We start from the raw sequence: 23,178 nt of genomic DNA on the forward strand, positions 1-23,178 counted from the left end.
CCCGTAAACCGTTGACATAACTCAATGTGTGGAGAACAAAAGAAGTGCATATTCATACGCAGTCTGAATGTGTTCACAAAGTACTAAGTGGATTTTATCAATCACACTGCCATTTATTATGGATCTCCAGTCAGTGTAGCAGGAAGAAACCAAACCATTGTCAAGGTACTGAGACATAAGCCAAGTAAACTTAAGGTATGACATACAACACCGAGAGCAGGAGCTAAGCTCAGTGTCCTCCACGCACATATTCAGTGGTTGAAAAACAGCGTGTGAGATCTGCTTGAAAGTACTATTTGAAGCAAAAGGGAAGGAACCACCAAAATACCTTCATATTTGAATTAGCTAATACGTTAGACTCATTTCAGTTTAGCTTTTCTTTAACAAATACAACTACAAACTTGATCAGCTAATAGCAACAGACAGTACCAGAAACCTTTCCTTTTTTTGCAGTATATTAGAACATTTATCCTCAAATATAAATTTCTAAGACGTTATCAGATATCAGATTAATACGAACATACGACAGAAATAAAATCCTGTTCAATTTAAGTTTATAATTCATTACCTATCTAAATCTGATTTCCCAAAGCTAATAACTGTAGTGCTTTGAAAATTGTTTATTATGCTTCTTTATTTGAATCAAATTCTCTTCCTCTTTCACTTGCATCAATTTTAAAACAATGCCTTCACAAGTTATTACAGAAGCTCAACGTCTCTCTTTTCTGACACACTTTTCCCCCAGTACTCATCTGCTTTCAGGAGCCTGTGCACAGGAAATGTTGCAATGGCAACTTCTGATTAAACAGAATTTAATCTCTTGGGCAAATATATACATTCACAAACAGACATACCTTTTAATCAAAGCAAGTGAAGGAATGACAGAACGCTTACTACCTGCATGACCAATGTGCGCTAGTCATCCGTTATGGCCTCAAGGGTTGGGTGAATTTGGAACACAGACTGACAAAATTTTACTTAGGTTTTTTCTTCTTTCTCTTATTTACTTATTTTTGTTTATCATTTTCAAGTGTTTAACTCCCTCACAATTCAAAAGCATAACATCGAGTAACATCCGTATTTTTTATTAGATTTCAATTAGGCGCTATTACAGTAAGAGAGCCATCCAGTGAGCCACAGGCCTAAGAACAGAAGCTAACTAGTGGTTCTGGGTTTTTTTGTTTGTTTTTTTGTTTGTTGTTAAGTTTTATATTTTTTAATAAGAGGGAGTACAGCAAAGTAAGAAAAGGTATAAAAAGAAAGAGGACAAGAAGTCCTCTGTAGACTAAGTCTTATTCCATAAGGAGCATAATGAGAACAAACCCAATCAACACAGAAACCTTTTTACTTAACAGTAGTCCAAGTTGAAAGCAGTACAGCAACGAATGGAAGATTTTCAGGGAGGAAAAAAAAATATATGTTCATCCACATAGCATTCGTCATCCAGGAAAAATGTTTGTGTTACAACATACCCTCTTTGAATCTGATCAATCTCTTAGCATCAGTATTGTTACAAGCCAGTAAAATTCCAACACAGGAATGATTTCACAAGCTTGTCAGCCTACAGCAAGGAGCTTACTGTGCAGCTCTTCTCTGCTTTTAAAAGTTAATACTACCTAGAGAAGGTACGCCAATTTGGGAGCCTTATAAAAAATCTTTAAGGAACAATTAAATACGTATTATATATATATATTTCACCATCTCCGGAGCTACTAACAAGGTAGTATTTCATACAGCTGTTACTTACTCATATTTGCACCAAAATAACATCACAAAAGTAGTTTGCATATCAGCTTTCAAAGTACAGTAAGCTTTCCAGCAGACTTCTGCCAGTAAAACCATACCTACCTGCAGAGGTATTTGTCTCCATTAAGTACCTTGGTGAGAGATGTGACACACCCTCCCCCACCTCCCCAGTGTTCTCTCCTTTCATTTCCCCACATTTTATCTCATCGTTCCTTAGAAGTTTATAAAGACACAGACCACCTCTCTTTGTTAAAAAAAAAAAAAGCCCTGAAGTCCATTGAATCTTTTTACAATGACAGTCCACACGTGATGAACCACCAACATCATGGCACTTCAGATCTATACAGCAAGGAAGCTAACCTTCATTCTAACCCACATCACATCACCACATACAACTTTCCATACCTTTGTCTCACGACCCATCATATACTCAAAGAGCACTTTCCTCAAGTATTCAAACTCAGTAGGCTCTCCAAAGAGAGAAACGTCAGTATGACGAAGATTTCCATCTGTGTAAACAAAAGTATATTCATAGTGAGATTAACTCATAAGACTGTAAGTTACTCGTAGTTTGAAAGTGACTGAAACAAAATGTAATCAGCTAAGAAACACTGGAGTAGTGAACATAATTATGCTAGATGCCTAAAACCTACTTAGAACAAATTCCTGTAGCTTAATATATACAATACATCGGCACATTTAATTGAAAATTCTCAATGTGCTACTCAGGAAATTTTATTTTTAAAAGAAAATTCATGCATCTTTTAAATGCACACCAGATAGAATTAAAACCCATTTCTTTAGATTCCGCTGTTTTTCTTGGCTATGAGTTGATTCCAATTTTGTATCAATGCATCTGAAATCAGAAATTATACCAATTTAGCTTTCAGAGTAAATGCAGAAAAGATAATTTGATAGAACAGATCCTGAATTAAAGATAGATGAAAAATGGGAAAAGTAGATGTAAAAAAACAAAAACAAAAAAAAAGAAGTAACTACAAGTGTTAATATCTTTTTCAATTCAATGTGTTTTATTTGTATTAACTACAGGGTTATTAAGAAACATGAACAATAGTAGAATGAGATCAAGAGAGAAACTTCAGCTGCTTTACAGACTAGGCATAAGACAGGAGATACCGGATACATACAAGGAAACAAAAAGAGGAGTACAAAGTTACAGAAAGAAAAAGGCACTCGTGAATGTGATAGGCACTGGTATACCAAAGTAGGAACATAATCATCAAGTTTAGCAAAGACAACAAGTGAAGGATAACTTCTATGAGGAATGCTTAACGGAGAATAAACTAATAGCTAAACTTTGTTTCATGAAGAATGGAAAATACCAGACAGTCACAAGCCACAAAGTATCTACTAATACACTACAATAAGCTTCAAGAGGCCTTCAAAGCAGGATTTCTCATCTGTCTTGCTTGCTTTATGAAGATGGAAGACAGACAGATGCATTAATTTAATGTAAGCCCAACATCACAGGCCTAAGGCAAATTAAATTAGGTGTACCTTGGATGTAAGTCCTGAGAGTAGGCGGACTTAGGTTAGAGCAGAAATGATCCACAGAGAGAGGATAAAAATAATGAGAAAGTGACTTGCTTAAAGTAACTCTGAAAAACAACTTTTTTGAGGAGTGTTCTTAAAATATATGAATAGAGTAAGAAAAGTAATAGTATGGTAACCAAGATCCCAGAGCAGGAGATCTTGCACAGGACCTTTAGTCACATGAACAGCAAGAGTCTTGACATGGAACACAAGAAAGCCTTGTGAAATGAATTAACTGCACAGTTAATATTTTTTAAGAGTCATAAAGCATTTATTTTGTTTGCTAGGGGATAATTCCTCCCCCCTTCTATTTTTACTGAAATTGCCTATATCACTCCCCCCAGAAATACAGAACTGATACAGAATGTTAGTACAGAGCTGTTCCACTTGTAAGACGTCAAACAAAAATGATACATGAACTGCAGAAAAACGTTATGAAAGTGTTCCAGAAAACCTGGTATTTTAATAGATTCTCTAAATGAAAGCATATCTTTCAAATAAACAAACTTATGTGATGAAAATTACATACGTACCTCCGTACAGTGTTTCAACCGATGTGACATCCATTTTCTTCTCATAATTTTTCAGTCTCTCTTCCAGTACATGAATCTAAACAAAGAACAGCCAAGATCAGAACTGTTAAAAGTAAATTAAAAGCACGCTTAAGAAGTTTCAGCTAAACTTCATGAAAACTGTGTACACAGACATATAAGAATATCTACATATATACACATTTCAATACCTATATACATGTATATACATATATGTGCACATTTATAAAACGACAGACATGAAATTACTTATTTCACCGAAAACCAGAAGATTCAGTTCAGATAAAGTGGGGAACCATAATTGCACAAGGGGCATTCAGAAAATTGTCATTGTGCCACTGGTTCTGATAATCTTGCGGCACCAACATTCGGCATTTCGACTGAGAGGTATTTTGAAAATGTGCATAAATGTATGAATCAGAACTATTTTACATGTACTGGAATCATACTTCCTATATCAAGTTGTGCTACGTCATCGACTGAAAAGAACAAAACATTTAATAGCGCAAATACAAACCCCCAAAAAAGAATGTTTCACCCTTGTTCAGGCAGCACCCTTACCTGCTCCTCGAACCCCTGCTCTTTCAACTTTAAATCATTGACTAGCGTTGTCTTCTGTGCGAGCTGTGCCTGAAAGAACAGCCACATACAGAAAACTTCAATAAACTACCCAACAGCTCTTTAATACACTTTTTATTGCCTTTCAATTCTCACAAACCTAAAAGCAGTATTGCTAGTTTCGAAGTAATGTGACAAAACATTACCTAGAAAATAAAAATAATTTCAAAACTTACCTGAAGTTCTGCTATTGCTACCTAGAACAAGAACAAAAACAAAGTCAGATGAAAATGCAAATATGAAAAAAAAAAAAAACCTGAATCTCTCATTCCCTGAACATAATTCGGGGAAAAAAAGGCGAAAGTATCATTCACTTCACTGACTAATCCAAGATGATAGAAACTGAAATGACCAAATCATACACATTCTTAGACAAATATGCTTACGTACTCTACTAGCCCGAAAAGTACTTTTTAATGCTTATGTGTACTGATAAGTATCAAAGCTCATATTTAAATTCTTGAGTCTGTAATACAATTATCATAAAGGTAACTTGCCTAACCTAGCATTTCCAAATACGTAGTATCCCCAATGGTGCTTGCTAACAAAATGACTGCCACAACACTGCATATACTCTTCCTCATCTCAGTGTAAAAACAAGTAATGTTTTTGCCCGTCAAAGAAGAATTTCTCTAACTAGAACGTCTTCTCAGAAAGACAAAACCACGGAGACACTTCTTTCAGGAAAGAATTCTCTGTCCATCCTCAATGTATTCAAAGGTATTTCAGTAATCTTGGGAATTTCAGTTAAAAAAAAAATCACCCTCACCGACTCGCAGCAATTTCCTTCCCTTCTTAAACAAACATAAAAAGCCAACAGCGAAGAAACACACAGAACGCTAAAAATCCTCACCCCACCAACCCCCCAGAGAAAAAAATCACAAAAGATTTTCTTAACATCTCATTAAAAAAGGTAATATCAATACTGCAGATTAGCACAGGTTCACTTGGGAAGTGGATTAACATCTAAAAGAATAAAAAGCATACGTGAAGGTGAAGATCAGATAAAGTCCAATTAAGCTGTAAGAGTAGAGTTTCATGACGACTAAAACACTTCACAGCTAGAGATGTAACAGTAATGTTAATGCCACTCACAAGTTCACTGTTTCGATGGTCCTTTTCTGCCATCTTTTGCTCGTACTCCTTCTGCAACTCCTCTAACTGTGTCTGCAACTCATGAACTTTTGTTGACATTTCTTCTTCACGAGCCTTCAAATTAAAGGAAGAAAATAACAGTTAAACAAGAAATCATCATCTAACCACTCACTCCTTAACGAGTGGATGTGGCGCTCAGGGACACGATTTAGTGGTGGGCTGTTAGACTTATGGTAGAATGGTTTGGTTGCAGTTGGACTAGATGATCTTGAAGGTCTTTACCAACTTGAGCAATTCTATGACTCTACAGCAACAGACTGAAAGCAAACACTTTGGTCATACACAGAAACAGTACGTCTCAAATTCAGGATAAGGCTTGTGAAAAAGAGCAAAGAACAACCAACCACAGGAGCTTAACAAGATTCTACATTTCTACAGTTTCTTTATAGAATTCTATTTAAAAACTCTCAAGAGCTAGCATAGTTAGCTGATTATCTTTTACTTTTTTTTTATACTAGGAATCTAAATTCTTTCATTTTCTTGACAACTGTCCATTGAAATAAATCAAAACTCCATGCACATCGCTTAGTCATAGAAGGTAGCTAAAATATAGAAAAGAAACAACTAAAAAAAGATGACAACATTCTGTAAAATGTGACTTGTACAAACCCCTAAGATTCGTGCAATTCTTGTTCACAATTGGTGAAAAAGATTCAATTTCACTCTGAATTGGTGCAGGGTTTCTTGTTACTGCTTTGCCAAATAACAAAAGCACTCAGTCACAAATGTACCATTAACTAAAAAATAAACACATGGTCTGTAATTTAGAATATCACACTACAGCTTATTGTACTTTAAATGTCATCGTTTTTGCCTCCAATTACACCAATCAAATTTCGAGTAAAATGGAAGTTTTACTTGAAAAAAAAAAAAAAAAAAAAAAGACAGCTTGGCTGTGCAATGATCTACCTGCTCAAGAGCCAACGCTTTTTCTTGACTCAGTAGCTCAACACTGGATGATAACTCCTGCACATGGTTTAACAACTGCAACCGCCCCTCTTGATGTTGCTTGCTTAACAGAGCAATGGCCGCTTCCTTCTCTGTTAAGCTTACCATATTTTCAAGTCTAACATTAAGCTCATTTATTGTTTTGTTGAGAGTTGAGAACTCTGGTTCCTTTTCCTGGAGTTCCTCTCTCATTGAGGTGACAGCACTGATGTTTTCTGATAACTCTTTTCTGAGCTGTGTCATGCAAGTTTCTTTTTCTGTGGCTGCTTGCTTCTGATGCCCTTCTTCTTTTTGCAGTTGTTCCTTTTCTGTTACAAGTTCTTCAATATCAGCCTTCATGGACTTTATTAAATTGTCCTTCTCCTGCAGCTGCTGCATTGACTTATCCATTTTAACCATCACCGCTTCTCTAACTTTTGTAGTTTGGCGCTCAAAATCTGCAATTTTGCATGTGACTATGCCAATTTTTTCATTACACTTTTCAATTAATTCATTGCTCTTTGTCTGCAATAGAGCTTCAGCACTCTTCCAGGAAGCATCTAATTGTGCTACGAGCTCCTTAACCTCAGTTTCTCGTAGCTGAAAAGCTTCAATTTTTCTCTCGTAATTTTCACAATCTTTACTGTGAGAAGATTGCACAGTCTGGAGTTTCTCCTCCAAGGTTTTCAGCGTATCAGCCAGCTCACTAATTCTAGCTTTGTCCTTTTCTTCAATTGCTTTCTGATTACTGATCTCTTCCTGAAGTCCTGATTTCTCTTTCAGAGACTGACTAAGATCACTCTCCAGCTTTTGGAGCTGGGCTTTCAGGCCACTTTCACTATTCGACAGAGCACTCAACTGAGCCAACGACTGCTTCAGCTCTTCTTGCAATTGCTTCAGGGTCTCATTCCTCTTCACCTGTTCCTCCTTCAGTCGGCTTATTTCTGTCCTTGAGCCCTCCTTCTCAGAGCTGAAGGTGGCAAGTTTCTCTTTCAGATCTCCAAGTTCCTGCTCTTTCTCTTGCAGTTCCATTTCAAGTTTTTCCTGGAGCTCTTCAACCTGCTGATTGAGTTTCTTTTCCCAAGTCTGGCTAATTTCTTCCAACTCCCTCTTATGAGCCTCAGCGAGACTCTCCAGTTGCTCCTTCTGATTAGACTCTAGTTTTGACACAGCATCACTGATTCCAGCTGAGCTGGCATGTGCCATTTCCAACATTTTAGCATTGAATTCACTCTCTTTCTGACTGAACTCCAATTGCTTACTCTCAAGCTCTTTTCTTAGCTTAGATTCCTGCTCAGCAACTTTCCTTTTGAAGGTTTCCTGCATATCTTTTGACTTCTGCTTCATTTTCTCCATTCTGTTTTTCTGACATTTTAGCTTATTTTCATAGTCTCCTTGTAACGTACTAATTCTCTCCTCTGTCGCTAACAGTTTCTGTTTAAGCTCTTCCATTTCTTCGTTCTGTACCTCCTTCACGTGTTCAATTTCGTTTTCCTTCTCAGACAGACTTTGCTTTGCCTTATCAGCTTCTTCCTGTAGATCCTTCAATTGAGATTCATAGTGTTGTGTTAGAGATGTTACTTTCTGAGTATTTTCATTACTTTGCTCTTGCAAACGCTGTTTCAGGTCACGTACCTGAGAGATGTTCAATTCTAACTCATTCTTGACTTCATTCAGGTGGGATTCAGTTCTTACTAACTGCTCATTAAGTTGCAATTTTTCTCCTTCCAGGTCCATTAGCTTTTGCCGGAGCTTTGCTAATTCCTCTTCATAGAGCTTTACCTGCTCGTTAGAAGTATCCTGCTGAGATCGTGAAGCTTCCACTAGCTTTGCGGACAATTGGGCAAGTTCAGCTTCACATCTTTGGGCAGATTCCTTTAGTTCTTCTTCACGTGCTTTTATTTCCGCCATTTGCCTCTCCTTCTCCTCCAACGACTGCTTCAGTTCCTCTTTCAGTACCTTCTCAACTCCTTGAATAGACATCTCACGCTCTTTTAACATAATTTCAACCTTTTCTTTGTGCCGATTCCTCTCTGCTTCCAACTTTCCTTCAAATTCTTGTTCTGCTTCATCTAGTTTACTTTTCAATTCTGAGAGCTCCTGTTCTAAATCCTGACGCACTTTTAGTGCTTCAGATAGTTCAGAAGACAGCGTTTCTAATTCTGTTTGTTTCACATCAAGTTTTTCTAATGTTTTTTCATTCATCTCTTCTATATGTGTACGGAAAACTGTTTCTTTCTCTTTCAGTATCGTATCTATTTCTTGTTCTTGCTTCTCTTTCATTTTTTGTACTTCAATAACATGTTGCTGCTGTAAAATTTGAAGTTTTTCAGTCCAAAGCTTTTCCTGCTGCCGCTTCGCGTTCTCCAATTCCTCCTTGTGTTTTTCAACTATATCGCTCACTTCCTTATTATGCTGCTTTCTTTCAGACTCCATCACAGTGCTTAATTCCTCTGAATGCTTTCTGTCATCTTGTGAACACTTTGCAAGAGAGCTCTCCAATTCAAGAATTCGCTGTTAGAAAACACAGTTTTAAAAGTATATTTCAAATGTAACAAATGGTTCAATTTGGGGGAAAAAAAACAACCAAAAAACAATCAACAACAAGTTCACACAGGAAAATAGCAACTACGGTTTCAGGTTAATTTTTTCCATTACTTGTAACAACAATTTTTACATCAGCCTTTAGTTTATCTAGCTCACTATCAACCTTGCTTCTATTAAGTTAAGTGAGTTAGCTAATGGAAAAAAAGTCCTATTCTTCTGCAGTGAAAACAAACAAAATAAGAACTTGGAAATAAATAACTCAAAGGAATTAATTCATGCAATGTAGAAAAAAATACCATGTTCTTTGTTTTTTTTAAAGAACAAATAGGATTAAAGGTTTCTAGAGTCTACAAGGACTATTGGGCTTTATACCTATATACTAGTTTTATCTTAATTCCCTCTCTTACATAATTGCTGCTGTAAAGCTGAAACTCATCCATAGGCAAAATCTACAACTTCAAGTTCGAGAGTGATTGAATAACATGCAAACTTGCCTTATCAGAAAATATGACCTTTTCTGTGACAAAAAGCAAAAGACACTTCAAAAAATTAAGCCAATTTTTACCACTCAAGCATCTTTGTAAGTTTTTGTATGGTAGCAGTACCCATAAATTAAGCAGATCAAAGCACTGCTCCCCTCTACCACGCACATAAAACCTATGTTGATGAATACCAATTTATATCCTACACCACGATATAAAGTGAATGGATTGCTCTATTTTGAAGTCAGATCTTGTAAAAAATTTACAAGCTGTAGCTTACTACATTACATTTTGGTCACTACTAAAACAAGATGTAATTAAACCAAACCTGATCATATAACATCTACATTATTTGTAAACTTATTAAGAACATACTGAAAGGGATTCTTAGAGGATGTTTCCTTTCCTTTAACATTTACTCACAGTTCTGAAAGTCTCTACTTCCTGACGCATCTCCTCAAGTTTCTTGTCACATTCTGACTGCATTGCCTTCTTCTGCAGCTCTAGTTCTTCTAAGGCTAGGGATTCCTGTTGCTCTTGCTCTTTAAGGGTTTTTAAACACTCACTCTGAGTTTTCTCCTGCATCAAAATGAGTAAGACAATACACTATAAAGATGGTCCACATCTTCAAAAACAGTAAAATAGGAAATTTACACACAAGTTAATAGGACTCGTATAGTAATTACGTATATTTTCTCTACATACAAACACATGCTGTGTATCTATTACATAGACATATCTACATAATATCATCTATATTTCCATTTTCTTTACTAGGCAACCATTTACCTTCTACTTTGTTTTTTAAATGCACGACAAACATAATTCAACTTCAGCATTTCATTTTTGTTTGGTCACTATTATTGAGAGTAACATCTCTGGGGAATAAACATCTGTCTCCACTTAATACTGCTAAAAGATTTTTATATTTCTATTTCTTATCATTAAGAAGTAACCTTAAAACAAATAGAAGAATATGCTCAGGAAGGAACAGTCAGCATCCTCTGTTTCAGTCACCAGCCACCAAAGACCAACACAAAAGAATACCTAGTTGCTAAGTGAAACTGCACAATGAGCTCAAGTGGGCTACAGATTACAGAAAACAGCAGAGAACCCCAGTGATCCCTGACACCTGACCTACAAGGATTATTTTTCTTCCAGAGATCAACCAAATGTGTAAGTCTGTCATAACATAACCAGACATAATAAATTTAAATACTTTTCAGTTAGCAACTTCGTTCTTTGTACTTCCTTTTCTCCAGCTGCTGTGACCAATATCTAATTAATCCAGAGGTAGAAATTAAAAAAAATAACAACAAAAAAAAGTCTAACAAAGAGAGTTAAAGAAAAAAAACAGTAATAATCTTTTACAGAACATTCAGCTGTAAGTGATTACCAACAGTGATTATCATTAACTCAGTCTGGATCAGCGTAGCTGCTTATCTTTCATGCTCTGATGTCTCTGAGGTCCTTGACTTTAAGAGGGCACTCATATCATGAGTGCACTAGGACTCCCATTGTGGAATGGGTCAGATTTAAGACTTCTAGTACCCACCTCCTCACACTTAGAGAAATGCCTTTCTACACATTTTAGGAATGCTTACAAGAGCTGCCTTCATCTTCTCATGGAACTCTTTTTCTTGGGCCTGCAATCTCTCTTTCAGCTCCTGATCTTTGGTAGCCATTTGTTTTTCATGACATTTTTCCAGTTCAGTAACACGATCTTCTGAAGACTTCTGTGAATCACCAAAAAACTAATTTCAAAAAATTAAATAACAAAACACTTGGTATTATTTCTCAATAAGAAAGACAGCGCAGAGAAAGGAAAACAGCTTTTGCTTCCTTTTAGTAAGTAACAGTTATTTGAGATGCTTACTAGTAATAAGACCTGACAGATGTTATTTTCAAACTTGCCACAGTTCTTGTAAAGAAACATCACACTTTCTAAAGACTCTTCTAAAAGGTGAACTTGTTGTTTACAATTTTAGGTGAAATGCAGTAACAAATTGGAACAGAAGCTGCTGCCTGTGAGTTTCCCTCTATTCCCACTATTTCATGAGCCAGAAGAGTATCATCACCTGACCTACTAAACAGCTATCCAGACCTTACATATGTGCTTTACTCATGAATAACATTATCTAAATAAATCATTCTCCCAAAGCATCAGTGAAAATTAGTAACAGAACAAATGTCAAGACAGGCACTGAAATTTACTGCTTTGCAAGACATGTGCAGCACGTGTTTGATACTAGCTGAAAGAAATTTGCTTTGATCAAGCCGATTTTAGCTATTCTTAACTTAGTGATAAACAGTTGGCAACAAGTTCTTAAAACTTTTACTAGGTTAGTGTAATTACTGGAAGTACTCAGCATTAGAGCTCAGAATCCTAGCGTTGTTGTGTGAGTTCACTGACATTAATTTCTTCATCCATAGTAAATACTGGAATATATCCTTATCATCTCTCTTCAAAGTCACAAGTGTACTTCTAGTTGATACTTTTTATTAAACACCATGGAACCAGAATTCACTTTACAATGAGAAACTTACTGATTTTAAACAGATAGTGAAAAAGTACAAAGTTTTTTATTTCACTTTAAATGCTGAGTAAATCTTTAATTTCAGAGATTAAGTTTTCTACAATGTTTTAAAAACTGGAATTCTACAATAAAGCTCTGATATATTAAATGCACTTTACAACTATAGCTTATTTGTCATTTAATGATTAGGTTAAAAACCAGAAATAACGGTGAGTTTCAGCTTTTACCTTCATAATCTCAGCCACCTCTTTCTTCACTCTGGTCAATTCTTGCTGAAGATTTATTCTCTCTTCCTCACTTGCCTTTTCTACTGCTTTGATTTTTAAATCCATTTCTGCCTGTAATTTTTTCCGGGCTTCTTCAGTTCTTTGGGCGATACTCAGAGCCTTCTCAAGCTCTTCAAAAGCTGTAAAGGTTAAAATAATAATACTATGTTAGTGAGCTTAGGAATCCATCAAGAACTCACATGAGTTTATTGTCTAGAAAGGAAAAAAAAAAAGATAAATGGCCGCAAACGTCTTGGATGCTGTTGGGTTTCAGTAGCCTCTATTTCTTCCCTGCAAATCGTTATGTATCAACCATGCAAGTCAAACTAGGGCTCCTTTTCTGACCATACACTTAAATAACTTTGTCCCTTGTTAGTAAACCATGAAAAAACTCTTCCTGGACAGAATACTGATGTACAATACCATTGTACTTTATTCACTACAGAATTTTCTTTCCCACAGCATAACCTTTACAATCTTCTCCCCAGTACTGCGTAGAGATGGGTTTTGCTAATTTCATCCTTTCTCTGTCTACACTCAATATAAACTGCTATGAACGCATTGAGAACGGACACTGGAAAAATGTGGCTTCGTGAAGATTCTCTTATGTTTCCAAACTTTGAAAAAAAAATCTAAAGGAAAAAATATTAGCATTTGTTCTCAAAAGAACTTGAGTATTTCTAACATGTTTCGAAGAACACAAATGGAAGTAATGCAAGTCTGCTGAAACACCTCTTAATTTACACATCGGAAGCAATAACCTGACAGCTGCTTCTTATGATAACAAACATTCAAGCCTATTTCATTCACTTCTGAGGTGATCATTTAAACACAGTAAGAAAGCAAATCCTCACTAAAACCGACGACAGAATCTCCACAGATTTACACAGGACTAGGAAGTAACCACTATCAGGGAAGTCCTGTTTCCTGAAAAGGGCACGAACAGGAGAAGCCTCTGCTGCACGTCAAAGGCAAATCCAGTCTCAAGGCAGCATAGGATGGGGTACATTCTTTGCAGAAATTAACTCTGTAAAATCTGCAATCACAGTACCAGTATCACATTTGTAATTTCATAGAGCACAGAAACTTGGATATTAGTCTGGGAACACATACAAAATCACTTTTGAAGACTTTATTTAGTATGCTCGCCCTTCTTCCACTTGATTCTGAACCCAAAAGAGACGCATCCCTAGTCTCCTTGATACACCATCACTTAGTAGGCATTCACAACAGTTACTGTAATCATCTTCTGTGAAACAAATACAAACAGGTAACCATATTTAATAATATTCAGGCATGAACTTGAGAAGTGAATAACAATTTCTATTCAAAATCTTCTGATAACATTTGAAACCAGTCTTTATGAACAAATGGCACTTTTTGAACCAATGCCACAAGTTTGTTCCCAAGTTACTTCAGTCCATAAAATTGCATTCATCCAATTTATGACCTTTTCCAACTGTTTTGCAAGGAAGCTTTTCTCTGACTCCTCACAGCAACAATTATGTTTTAGGATGCAGTAGGTCTGTTACTGACCATGACAATCCAAACCACGTAATCACACCCAGGTTTTTATTCCTAATTCTACCTGGATACCTCCTTACAAGGTATGTCAAGAACTCCTTACAAAAATCTAGGAGATTATGTCCAAGAGCAAAACAGTGTAAAGTATAATGCCAGCATGCACAAGGTCTAGAGCTCCTTATGAAAGGGAGCCACCCCTTTTCCAAGCACGTTCTTCATCATCCCCACTGAGACATTTGCCACCCTGAGCCAGCAGGACTCCACTCCTTCCCGCTGTGCCCCAGCCCATGAATGCAGGCTGCACCGCTGCATCTGGAGACTGGTAGTGTCTGCTCTCCTCTTCCTTCAACCCTAGCCAAAGCAGACAGAAACAGCCACATCAAACTAAAAAATCCTGCAAACTTTTACAAAGTATGATTTAGAAAACTTGCATCTAACGGATTTCAAGAGATTTCCCTGTTTCCCTTTCTGATTCTTGCTACGAGTAACAAAATCTCTTTCATTTGAGAAATCTCTTCCTTCCAAAAAAGGAAATCTAGCGCATCTGCCAGCACCCACAAACTCACTAAACAGAAGATTCAAATTTGCACTAGGATTGACTGCTGATGAGTGGAAGCTGAGCAACATGCAGGATGACAGCTGCACTGCCATAACTGCAAGCAGGATGCTACCGCAAACACTAGGCAGAGCTGCTGGATGAAACGTCAAGGGGGAATGAAAGCACAAAGAAGCAACACTTCACAAACACACACGGTTCTGTAAAAGTTAAATTATATGCTTCTCAGGCACTTTTAGCACTTAAGCAAAACAGGACATTTTAGATTAAACTAGTTAATTCTAGTGTAGCATAACACAAGCAAATTTAAAATGAGTGAACAGCTAACATCAGGGAGAGAGAACACAGTCTAAATTACTATTGTTACTATTCTTTTCTAATCTCCTGAAGCTTTTAATTCCACTGTGGATAAAAGTTTGGAATAAGAAGCCTGTGTTTTTATCCAAGCACACCTATTCTGAATCCCAAGAGTAAGTAAAGTCACTGCCAGTGCTCCTCCCAATCAGCACAGCTAATGTTGAGGAAAGATCCTTCTTTCTAAGGTACTGGTCTCATAAAGACTCACTGGAAAAACAGAAATGCTAACAAACACGCCAACAAAGCTTCAGACAAGTCTTGCAAGGCCTCATTCACGTGACCAAAGCAGACCAAGAGGGAGCCTTTCTCCTGTGCAGAATATAAAATTAAACAGAGCCTGAGCACAGTCTAAGTAGTGCCAGGTTGCAAAACTGATTTTTATAAAACGTGCCAGAAAGTTAACTGCTTCACATACAATAATCCTAAGTATCAGCTCCAGCACTCCTTTCCTTCCCTCTGCTACCCTGCGTAACATGAGTTCCTTTTGCAAAGGCTTCTTGATTACCCTTGCCAGTACTACAAACACGTTTCACCTTCAACTGCAGTGCCATCTACTGCTGGACACTGTGCACAAAGCACAGAACAGACACAGCAAGAGACGTTTACATTTTCTTAGCGAAGGATGAGCGCAGGCACCTCATCAAAAAGCTACTTGAGAAATAAAGGTTGAATTTGTTTCCTCTAGTTGGTTCGCTCAGCTATGTGGGATTCTCAACGCAGAGTTGAGGCTTTTTTATTCTCCACAGAAAGGTGCAAAGCATAAACTAATTAACCTTGCAAAGGAAATGTCACCTGCAGAAAGCAGCAAAGTGAAGAAATAGGAATTCACTTTCTAAAGATTGCTTGTTTATTTTACTTCACAGAACGTAAAGCCATCAGTTAACTGCATTCTGAGAAGTCAAAGATGACATATGCAAAGAATTTCCAGTTTAGTCACAGAATTAGTAAATTTAACAATATTATTGTTAAATGAAAATACAGATCATGTACGCAATTTGAAAAGCATTCAATAACAGCTGCAGTTGCTTCCACTTAATGAACTGCCATCGCCTGAGAAGCACACAATTTGCTTTCAGAGCCCAGACCAAGTACCCAACGTTTGATGTAAGAAAAGAAAGCCCTTACCCCAGTCCTGTTCATACAAGGCTTGGGAAAGGCACCATGATTCACTTATTGGCATGTGTGGATGCACAAAAACAAGATGCTCTGTGAGATTTCAATGCAGTGAACTTCTAACTATAAAAAAACTGAACATTAACTGGGGACACTCAGTTACAGTTGACACAACACACACAAAATAAGGACATGCATCTTTCAGTACATGAGATCGCATTCACGTTACACTGACACTACTCTCTCTTGTACTAAATCCAATACTAGTGCTTTTCAGCACTGTCATTTAATTACAATAAAAAAGCCAAATACGTGACACTGACAAAATGTAAAATACAAAGTACAAAATACATCAATTTTTGTCCGAGTGTCGTACTGTAGGTTGACATAAATGCCAAGTACAAAAGGATCACTGCTTATCTTTACTTTGGCATACTGTAGATGAAATGTAACACTTCTACAATACAATATGGCACGAAGTAAATCTTCACTGTATCATAATAAGGAAAATTATCAAGTCTACAATCAAAAATCACCTCGTGTAAACCAGTCAAAAAACCCAACGTTAGACCTCAAGATACTTCAAGCTGTCGACTTCACAGAACTTGTGAAAATCAAAGGCTGTGACACAGAACTAATTTCAAGCTTTCCCAATATTCATGGTCTTTTTTCAAATGCCGGAAGTGTGATTTTGATTGCATTAAGCTCCAATTCAGCTGTGTGTCACAACTTCTCTGGAACGAATAGAAAACCTAATGAAGTTCACTGCACTAATTTATCAGAGGTTCCAACATCTGCATATGCATGCTTAACAGAGAACAAAAAAACCTAAGGACTTAATTTAGTAGTTGGGTAGAGATAGTGATAGGAGGATGGTTGGACTAGATGATCTTATAGGTCCTTTCCAACCTTATGAACTTATGAACTTATGAACTTATGAACTTAAAACAGACACTTATGCATTATAAACATTATCATACGCACCTAACAATAAAAACGAACATTGAACACACAAATCTCTTCGTAATATTCCTAAGTTAAATTCCTTGTCACTGCAGTTGTCGTTTTTTCCACAAAGACAGATAGTATTTAATGCATTTTCAGATTCCAACTGTGAAAACATGATGAAATTACTGTACAAACAGGAGTGCACGGATATCAGATCCTCATTAAAGGTTTCTACCGCTTCAAAAATTGCTGTGCTTCACACAACATCAGCAGTAACTTCCTATCTCTGGGATGTTAAAATACTCTTGATATATCCTTGATAGTTTCTTGTTTGTTTGTTTTTACAAAATGTAATTAAGCTTTCTAGTCTCCCAGAATTGAGCAAAATCCAATTTCAGACAAGGATGCAGTGATTTCTGAAAGATGGATTTCAAAGCTATAAATGCTCATGAAAGGACAGGGAAGGAGGGCACCATCAAAATACTTGTTATTTTCACTCGTTGCTTTGTGCGTCGTTACATTTCCTTTCCCGGTTTTGGAATCTGCTCCTCCGTATCACGAACCCACTTTTAAAATTGAAAGTTCTGACCTCAGCTTACATATATTTAAAATAAACTGCCAGTAGATGTAAGCTTTGAACTTCTCAATACTTACAGAGGAAAAAAAATACCATATGGCATGCTTTACTCTTTATGCAACTGATCACATCACAGCTTCTGTCAAGACTGTGAACTACTCCCTCTAAATGCCTATGAGAACAATCTGAATGTCTCCCTAAGAATGTAAGATACAGTGCAAAAAGGTGGGAGGACTGACTGAAAGTACACGCAACTACTGTTATCAAATTCCAAATAGCAGCATACTTTGGTGCGCAATAATTGTACAAATACTAGGTTACAAAAGCCTGAAACAACAGTATCGTCACTGATTAAAACGTTTCTGCTACAAGTACTGAAAGAAAATATTTGTTATGGTTGTAACACATCCTTCTGTTTCTAATTCTTTCCAATTTCTTATGCATTAATTTCTATGTTTTCTATGTCAAATACAGATGGTGTTAGCATGGTAATTGAAAAAAAAAAAATATATATATATATTTCCAAAGTTTCTCTCCAGGAATTACAACAATACAACTCTATGTCAATCTTTTCTGCTACCAAGAAGGTACAGCTGCTTCAGCAGCTTCCTTCCTCACTCTGGCTGTACTAAGAGTAGACTATCACACAAAAAAGTTATAAATTATGAGCGGAAATGAAGTTCGCAAGGATGTCAGCAGGGATGACACAGCAGAACGTAACAAAAAAAAAGCATATTCTAACACCATTCCAAATAACATCTGATGAAAAACTGCAAAAAGAACATGCTGAAGCTTTCTTATGATCAAATATGAAAGCTAATAAACTTCCGTTTCTTACCAGTTCTCTCAGACTTCTCTTTCTGCTCTTTTAACTCCTCGCCTTGTGTAGTTATCTGCTTGATACGAGCACGTAGCTGGGCCACCTCTTCCTCCTTCATTTCCAACGTTTCATGCATTTGTCGCTTTGTCTCTGCAATTACCATGCCCTATGGAAAAGGTCCTTGTGATAAAAGCTAACAAACAAATAAAATGCATATCGAAAACAATTTCAAGCCAGGACACCCTCCTTGTTAGAAATAAACTTTAATCTGTTACTACACGATCAGAAATCATGGTATTTTTCTAAGTCAGAAAACAGAAAATACCAATAAAAACATCAGAAAAGGAATTTTTTTGAAGAGACAAGATTTATCTAGTGGCTAGAAGTACTCCTCCAGGAAACAAGGACCATCAGAAATGATTTGTTTTTTGGAACAGGCACTCTTCTTTGAAATATACATTCTGCAAACTCAAAGCACTACTGCTTCTCCTTAAAGAGCAAGCACAGTAGATGAGTGCTAGCTATGCTGCTTGTTACACCACCACCAAAAGTTACTCCAAGTAAAAACTGTGATTAAAAACCTCTTACAAAGAACAAAAGTGGAGAAACTCCTCACATTCCTAAGAAATGACAGCTACTTCACTGCGTGTTTAATTCCTGTACAATGCATCTCATCAGGTTTTTTACAGCTTGCATTGAGGTGTGTAACCACGGGAGTCCACTTGCTTATTATTACGCCTTTTCCAATTATGTCCCGCATAACATGCACTTGCAGCACTACATATAACCTAAGAGACAAATATTTTCAAGTATCTATATAATAAAATTCTCAGCCAGCTTAAATGATTTGCTTGTTAAAACTGGATGCAAGCCAAACTAAACCAGCTGACTAAGAACTGCTTCAAACACTGTTAAGTCAGATATTTCAAGTTCAACCACTCCTCTTCCCATACTACAGTTTATAGAAAACTTCTTATTTACCTTGTCTTGTTCTAGCTGCTCAATCATATTTTTGGCATCACGCAGCTGCGTAATCAGTTTTGTCTTCTCAGCCATGTGAAGGTCCTAAAGTGAAAAAAAAACACAGCCCATTCACAAGAGCTTTAAATGCTGCCATCCACATGAAAATACCTTCTGGCAAGCACTTGAGGTTTGGCTTTTAGAAAGAATGATTTCTAGGTTGTTACATGACCAGAACAGTTGTTACATTAAAAACATTAAACAGGCTAGCAACGAAGCCCTGCGCTACGCCTTGGAGATAAAGCAGAGAGCAAAGCTCAGAAAAATGAAAGCAGGCAGCTTTAAAATTACTCCTAAACATTCCCAGCTGCCTCATAGCTACCATAACAACGCAGGTATCGGAAGGCACAGGGTCTCTTGTGAATGAGAGAGCTGCAATGGTGATATGGGCAAGAAATACACCTAAGGCATCTGCTCCACTACCTGCATCTTGGCTTACAAGGTGACCTTAGCAATGCAGCATTGTATGTTTGAGCCCTGTGAATCAATTCTGCGAGTACTGGGATTCTGGCAGTACTCTTGCAGCTAGACATCAAGTCAAGAGCATTTTACCTTCATTTTCTCCAGCTCCTGAAGTCTCTCTTCCAGCTGCTCCTGCAGTGCCTCTTTCTCATTGGTGAGCTGGGCACAGCGCTCCTTGTGTGAGCGAATCATCTCCCTGCAGCGCTGCAGCAAGTTCTCTTGGCGCTTCACCCTCTGATTAAGAGTTTCCAGTGTTCTAACAGAATCTTCATTACCCTCTGCAGACAATATGCCAACATTATCACGTGCACACTTTTTCCAAAATGCAGACCTACTTCCGTAATTCACATGGTGGTTAACTCACATTTCTTTAAAATTAAAAGTTGTGCAAAGTTTGCAAAACTTCCTACTGTCTACTTTAAATGCATTCCAGAGTCCTGTTTTCACAGTGTTGGGTTCGACGTTAATTCTAGTCTAGCAAGGCTGGCAATATTGCATTAGGCAGAAAAAAGGCCAAATTCAGGATCTTTCTAAGCTATGCTCTTCTCTGTATGAATGGCTTTTCATAGCAAGAAAAGCTACTCTCTTCTCTAGAATACAGATATATCCGTATACTCTGTCCTGGTGCTCGGAAAATAGGATCAGACACATTCCTAGTCATTCCTTTCATGACCATAGGGTCTTACACACTACAATCCTGAAGCAGACCTGAGCACAGCAAACATCCCAAACTGATTCCTGTGGACTAAATGCATATGGTACTTCCTAAGCAGCACAAGGTTAGAAAAGACATGATGCTGGTTAGGAAAATCTTTGCTCTAACACCACACGTTATCTAAACAGAAAAATCATGGCCGATCCTGAACAAAGATCATTTCAAGATCCATGCTCATCTCTCCATCTGAATCCTAACTTCTATGAAATTGAGACGGATACTTCCACGGTATACCAGCAATATGTTATCTCACCATCAATCACCAAGTCTGAACAACACTGAGGCTTCTAGAGCTCAGATATCTCCTGATGAAAGGAAGACTTAAAAGAGACTGGTCAATAGCTCAGATATCAAAATTCATCTTTCCTTCTACTTTTTCTGGAAAAAAACAAAACAAAACAAAAAGGACTGGCAACTGCCTCTTCTAAACCCTAGAGTTAGTTCCTTGCTTATGGGAGACAGAATCTTCTGAAAATTTGAAGTGGGAACAGCAATACTAATGTTAACATTGCTTATAGAGGCTAGATGGACCAGATTTGAATTCCTATAGAAAGTCAGCACACTGAATGGTTACTGTGTCCTCTAGGTGCCATTCTGTTTCCAGAAAAAGCATTTTTCTAGAAAATACGTTGAGCCTTATGTTCTTCTACTCCATCATAAATAATAGCAAGCATATTCCCTCAAAATCAAGACCTCTTAAAAAAGCCCCAGTACCTACCACTGCTCCCTGGTTCCACACTATTTTCTGCATTCATTTCTTTAGTTTGACTTGGATCAGGTAATTCAATGCCTGTCTGACGATTCTGTAAGCACTGCTTCAGCAATGGTACCTAAACAAAAAGTTATTTCCATTAAAAGGCAAGGATTCTAAGATGACCACATTTTCATTTGCAGAATAAGAGAAAATTAAGAAAAGAGTTTCCAGGAAGCAGAGAAAGGAAACATTCGTCTGGTTATTTTTAGCATTTTTTAAAGTCACAATTATGCTTTCAAGCAGCAAAAATAGTATAATTATGAGTGGAGAAACAACAAAGATCAACTAAGGAAAATCCATGCGTTTTACAAAAGCATTTCTAGCTCAAATACCTGTTACATTCTTGGTAACAATGACATTAAAGAGATCAAACATCTGTATTTAACACGAATGAGGTTTTTCAAAGGTATTCTAAAGAGATCTACTTAATTTCTAGAGAATCATACATTCTCAAGCTTCACAACACAACAACATTTACAACATGGACACTCAAATACAGGAGATTCATAAAAAAAATGTTAGGAAAAATTAATTTTTAAAAACATCTCTTTGGTATGGTGCTCTAGCTGAGTATGCAGAGCACTAATAAGTTGATCCTTAACAGGATCCTTGACAGGAAGCGTCAAATTCCTCCTGGAGATGTTTCTTAGCTTCTTGATCCATCTGGAGCTCCTGAGAATGGTTCTAATTACCATTTCTTAGCAATAGTAGGGTAATGCTTACTTCCCAAAATATTAGGCCGTGCAATTTCACCACAGCATTATTTTGCTTAAACCAAATCCCTCAAATTATGCAAACAGACAAAAAAAATATGATATTATTCTTTATCTGAAATAAAAAATTTGGACAGCCATCCGTGAACTGCTGTTTTTAATCATGCTCTCAAGTCCACGTCTATCTAAGTGCAATTAGGTTCTAGTAGGAGACTTAAACAGTACAGTGGAAGAAAAAAAACAACAACCATCCACAGCCAACCATATGGGACAGTCAACAAAGAAGCTTAAACAATGAAAAGAGTTTATTTTAAAAATCAATTCCAACTAGTTGGTAGACAATTGACAGGGACTGCATGCAACTCTTCCAAAGAAAGATCAGCATATCCAAGATACCAGCACCTGCATAACCAACACACATTACCAATTGTTACACTGTTGATTTCATATAAGCTTTCTTATTTCTTATGCCACACTACTTAGGTTTGCTGCCATACAGCTCCCAGGTCCCTACCACAACTACTACTTTACACAAACAATAGAAAGCAATTCACAATACTGCTGAGTTTCACTGATGATAAGCAGAAGCCTGAAGTAAGAACATCACTACATTACCATGCTGTTGCTTGGGCCTACTGCCAAGAAGACAAGGCTAGCACAAAAGGGAAGGAACAAACCCTACAAATTAGGTCAGGTGGAAGACAACAATACTGTCTGAAGCAGAACAGTAAACAATATGAACGTTAGATTGTAAGATCTTTAACTTCCAGTAACCAACAGATGAGCTTCACATTTCAAACTGCTTTAAAAGACAATCACTGTCCAAGAATGGTACGTATTGGCTAAGTAACACTTCTAAAACCGTCTCTATCTTCATACTAATGGACCCAACCTCTGCTCTCAGATGTTCAGTGCTCAACACTGAAAATGTTTAAGTAATTGCTCATATTTTTTTTACTCCAGCAACTCTTTACCTGCTACGTTGATATAGTTACCTAACAGCACTGCCTGTAATGTAAGTCTTATAATTACACTACCTAATACTTCCCAAAGTGTACATCTATGTTTATTAGCACTTTAGCAGTTTAACATTTCATTAGCACTACATCAGCCTAATGCCAGTTGATGCAATCAATAAAACTGGATAAGTAGACAATCCAATTGGTCTGAAGAACGCTGGAAACAGAATCTGCAAAGACGTAAGCCATCTTTTAACAAGTGTTCTCTAATCCTCTG

At 37.0% G+C, this 23,178-nt stretch overlaps 1 protein-coding gene across 1 annotated transcript in view; it reads right to left on the reverse strand.

Annotated features, from left to right (window-relative positions):
• Positions 1 to 20,033, reverse strand: part of LOC136058900 (golgin subfamily A member 4-like) — a 37,358-nt gene extending 17,325 nt beyond the window's left edge. The window contains exons 1-12 of the mRNA XM_065752683.1: positions 19,851 to 20,033; positions 19,260 to 19,343; positions 18,297 to 18,444; positions 12,345 to 12,523; positions 11,185 to 11,316; positions 10,004 to 10,159; positions 6,483 to 9,065; positions 5,565 to 5,678; positions 4,646 to 4,666; positions 4,413 to 4,481; positions 3,834 to 3,909; positions 2,152 to 2,255 (exon numbers count right to left, since the gene is read on the reverse strand). Of these exons, the coding sequence (XP_065608755.1) occupies positions 2,152 to 2,255; positions 3,834 to 3,909; positions 4,413 to 4,481; positions 4,646 to 4,666; positions 5,565 to 5,678; positions 6,483 to 9,065; positions 10,004 to 10,159; positions 11,185 to 11,316; positions 12,345 to 12,523; positions 18,297 to 18,444; positions 19,260 to 19,343; positions 19,851 to 19,952 (3,768 nt within the window). The 5' untranslated portion in view covers positions 19,953 to 20,033. The remainder of the gene's footprint in view (positions 1 to 2,151; positions 2,256 to 3,833; positions 3,910 to 4,412; positions 4,482 to 4,645; positions 4,667 to 5,564; positions 5,679 to 6,482; positions 9,066 to 10,003; positions 10,160 to 11,184; positions 11,317 to 12,344; positions 12,524 to 18,296; positions 18,445 to 19,259; positions 19,344 to 19,850) is intronic.
• Between the last annotated feature and the right edge of the window lie 3,145 nt (positions 20,034 to 23,178).

This window comes from Cyrtonyx montezumae, unplaced genomic scaffold, assembly GCF_038088225.1.
Source record: "Cyrtonyx montezumae isolate F1298 unplaced genomic scaffold, pur_monq_1.0 scaffold_8, whole genome shotgun sequence".
Taxonomy (NCBI): Eukaryota; Metazoa; Chordata; class Aves; order Galliformes; family Odontophoridae; genus Cyrtonyx; species Cyrtonyx montezumae.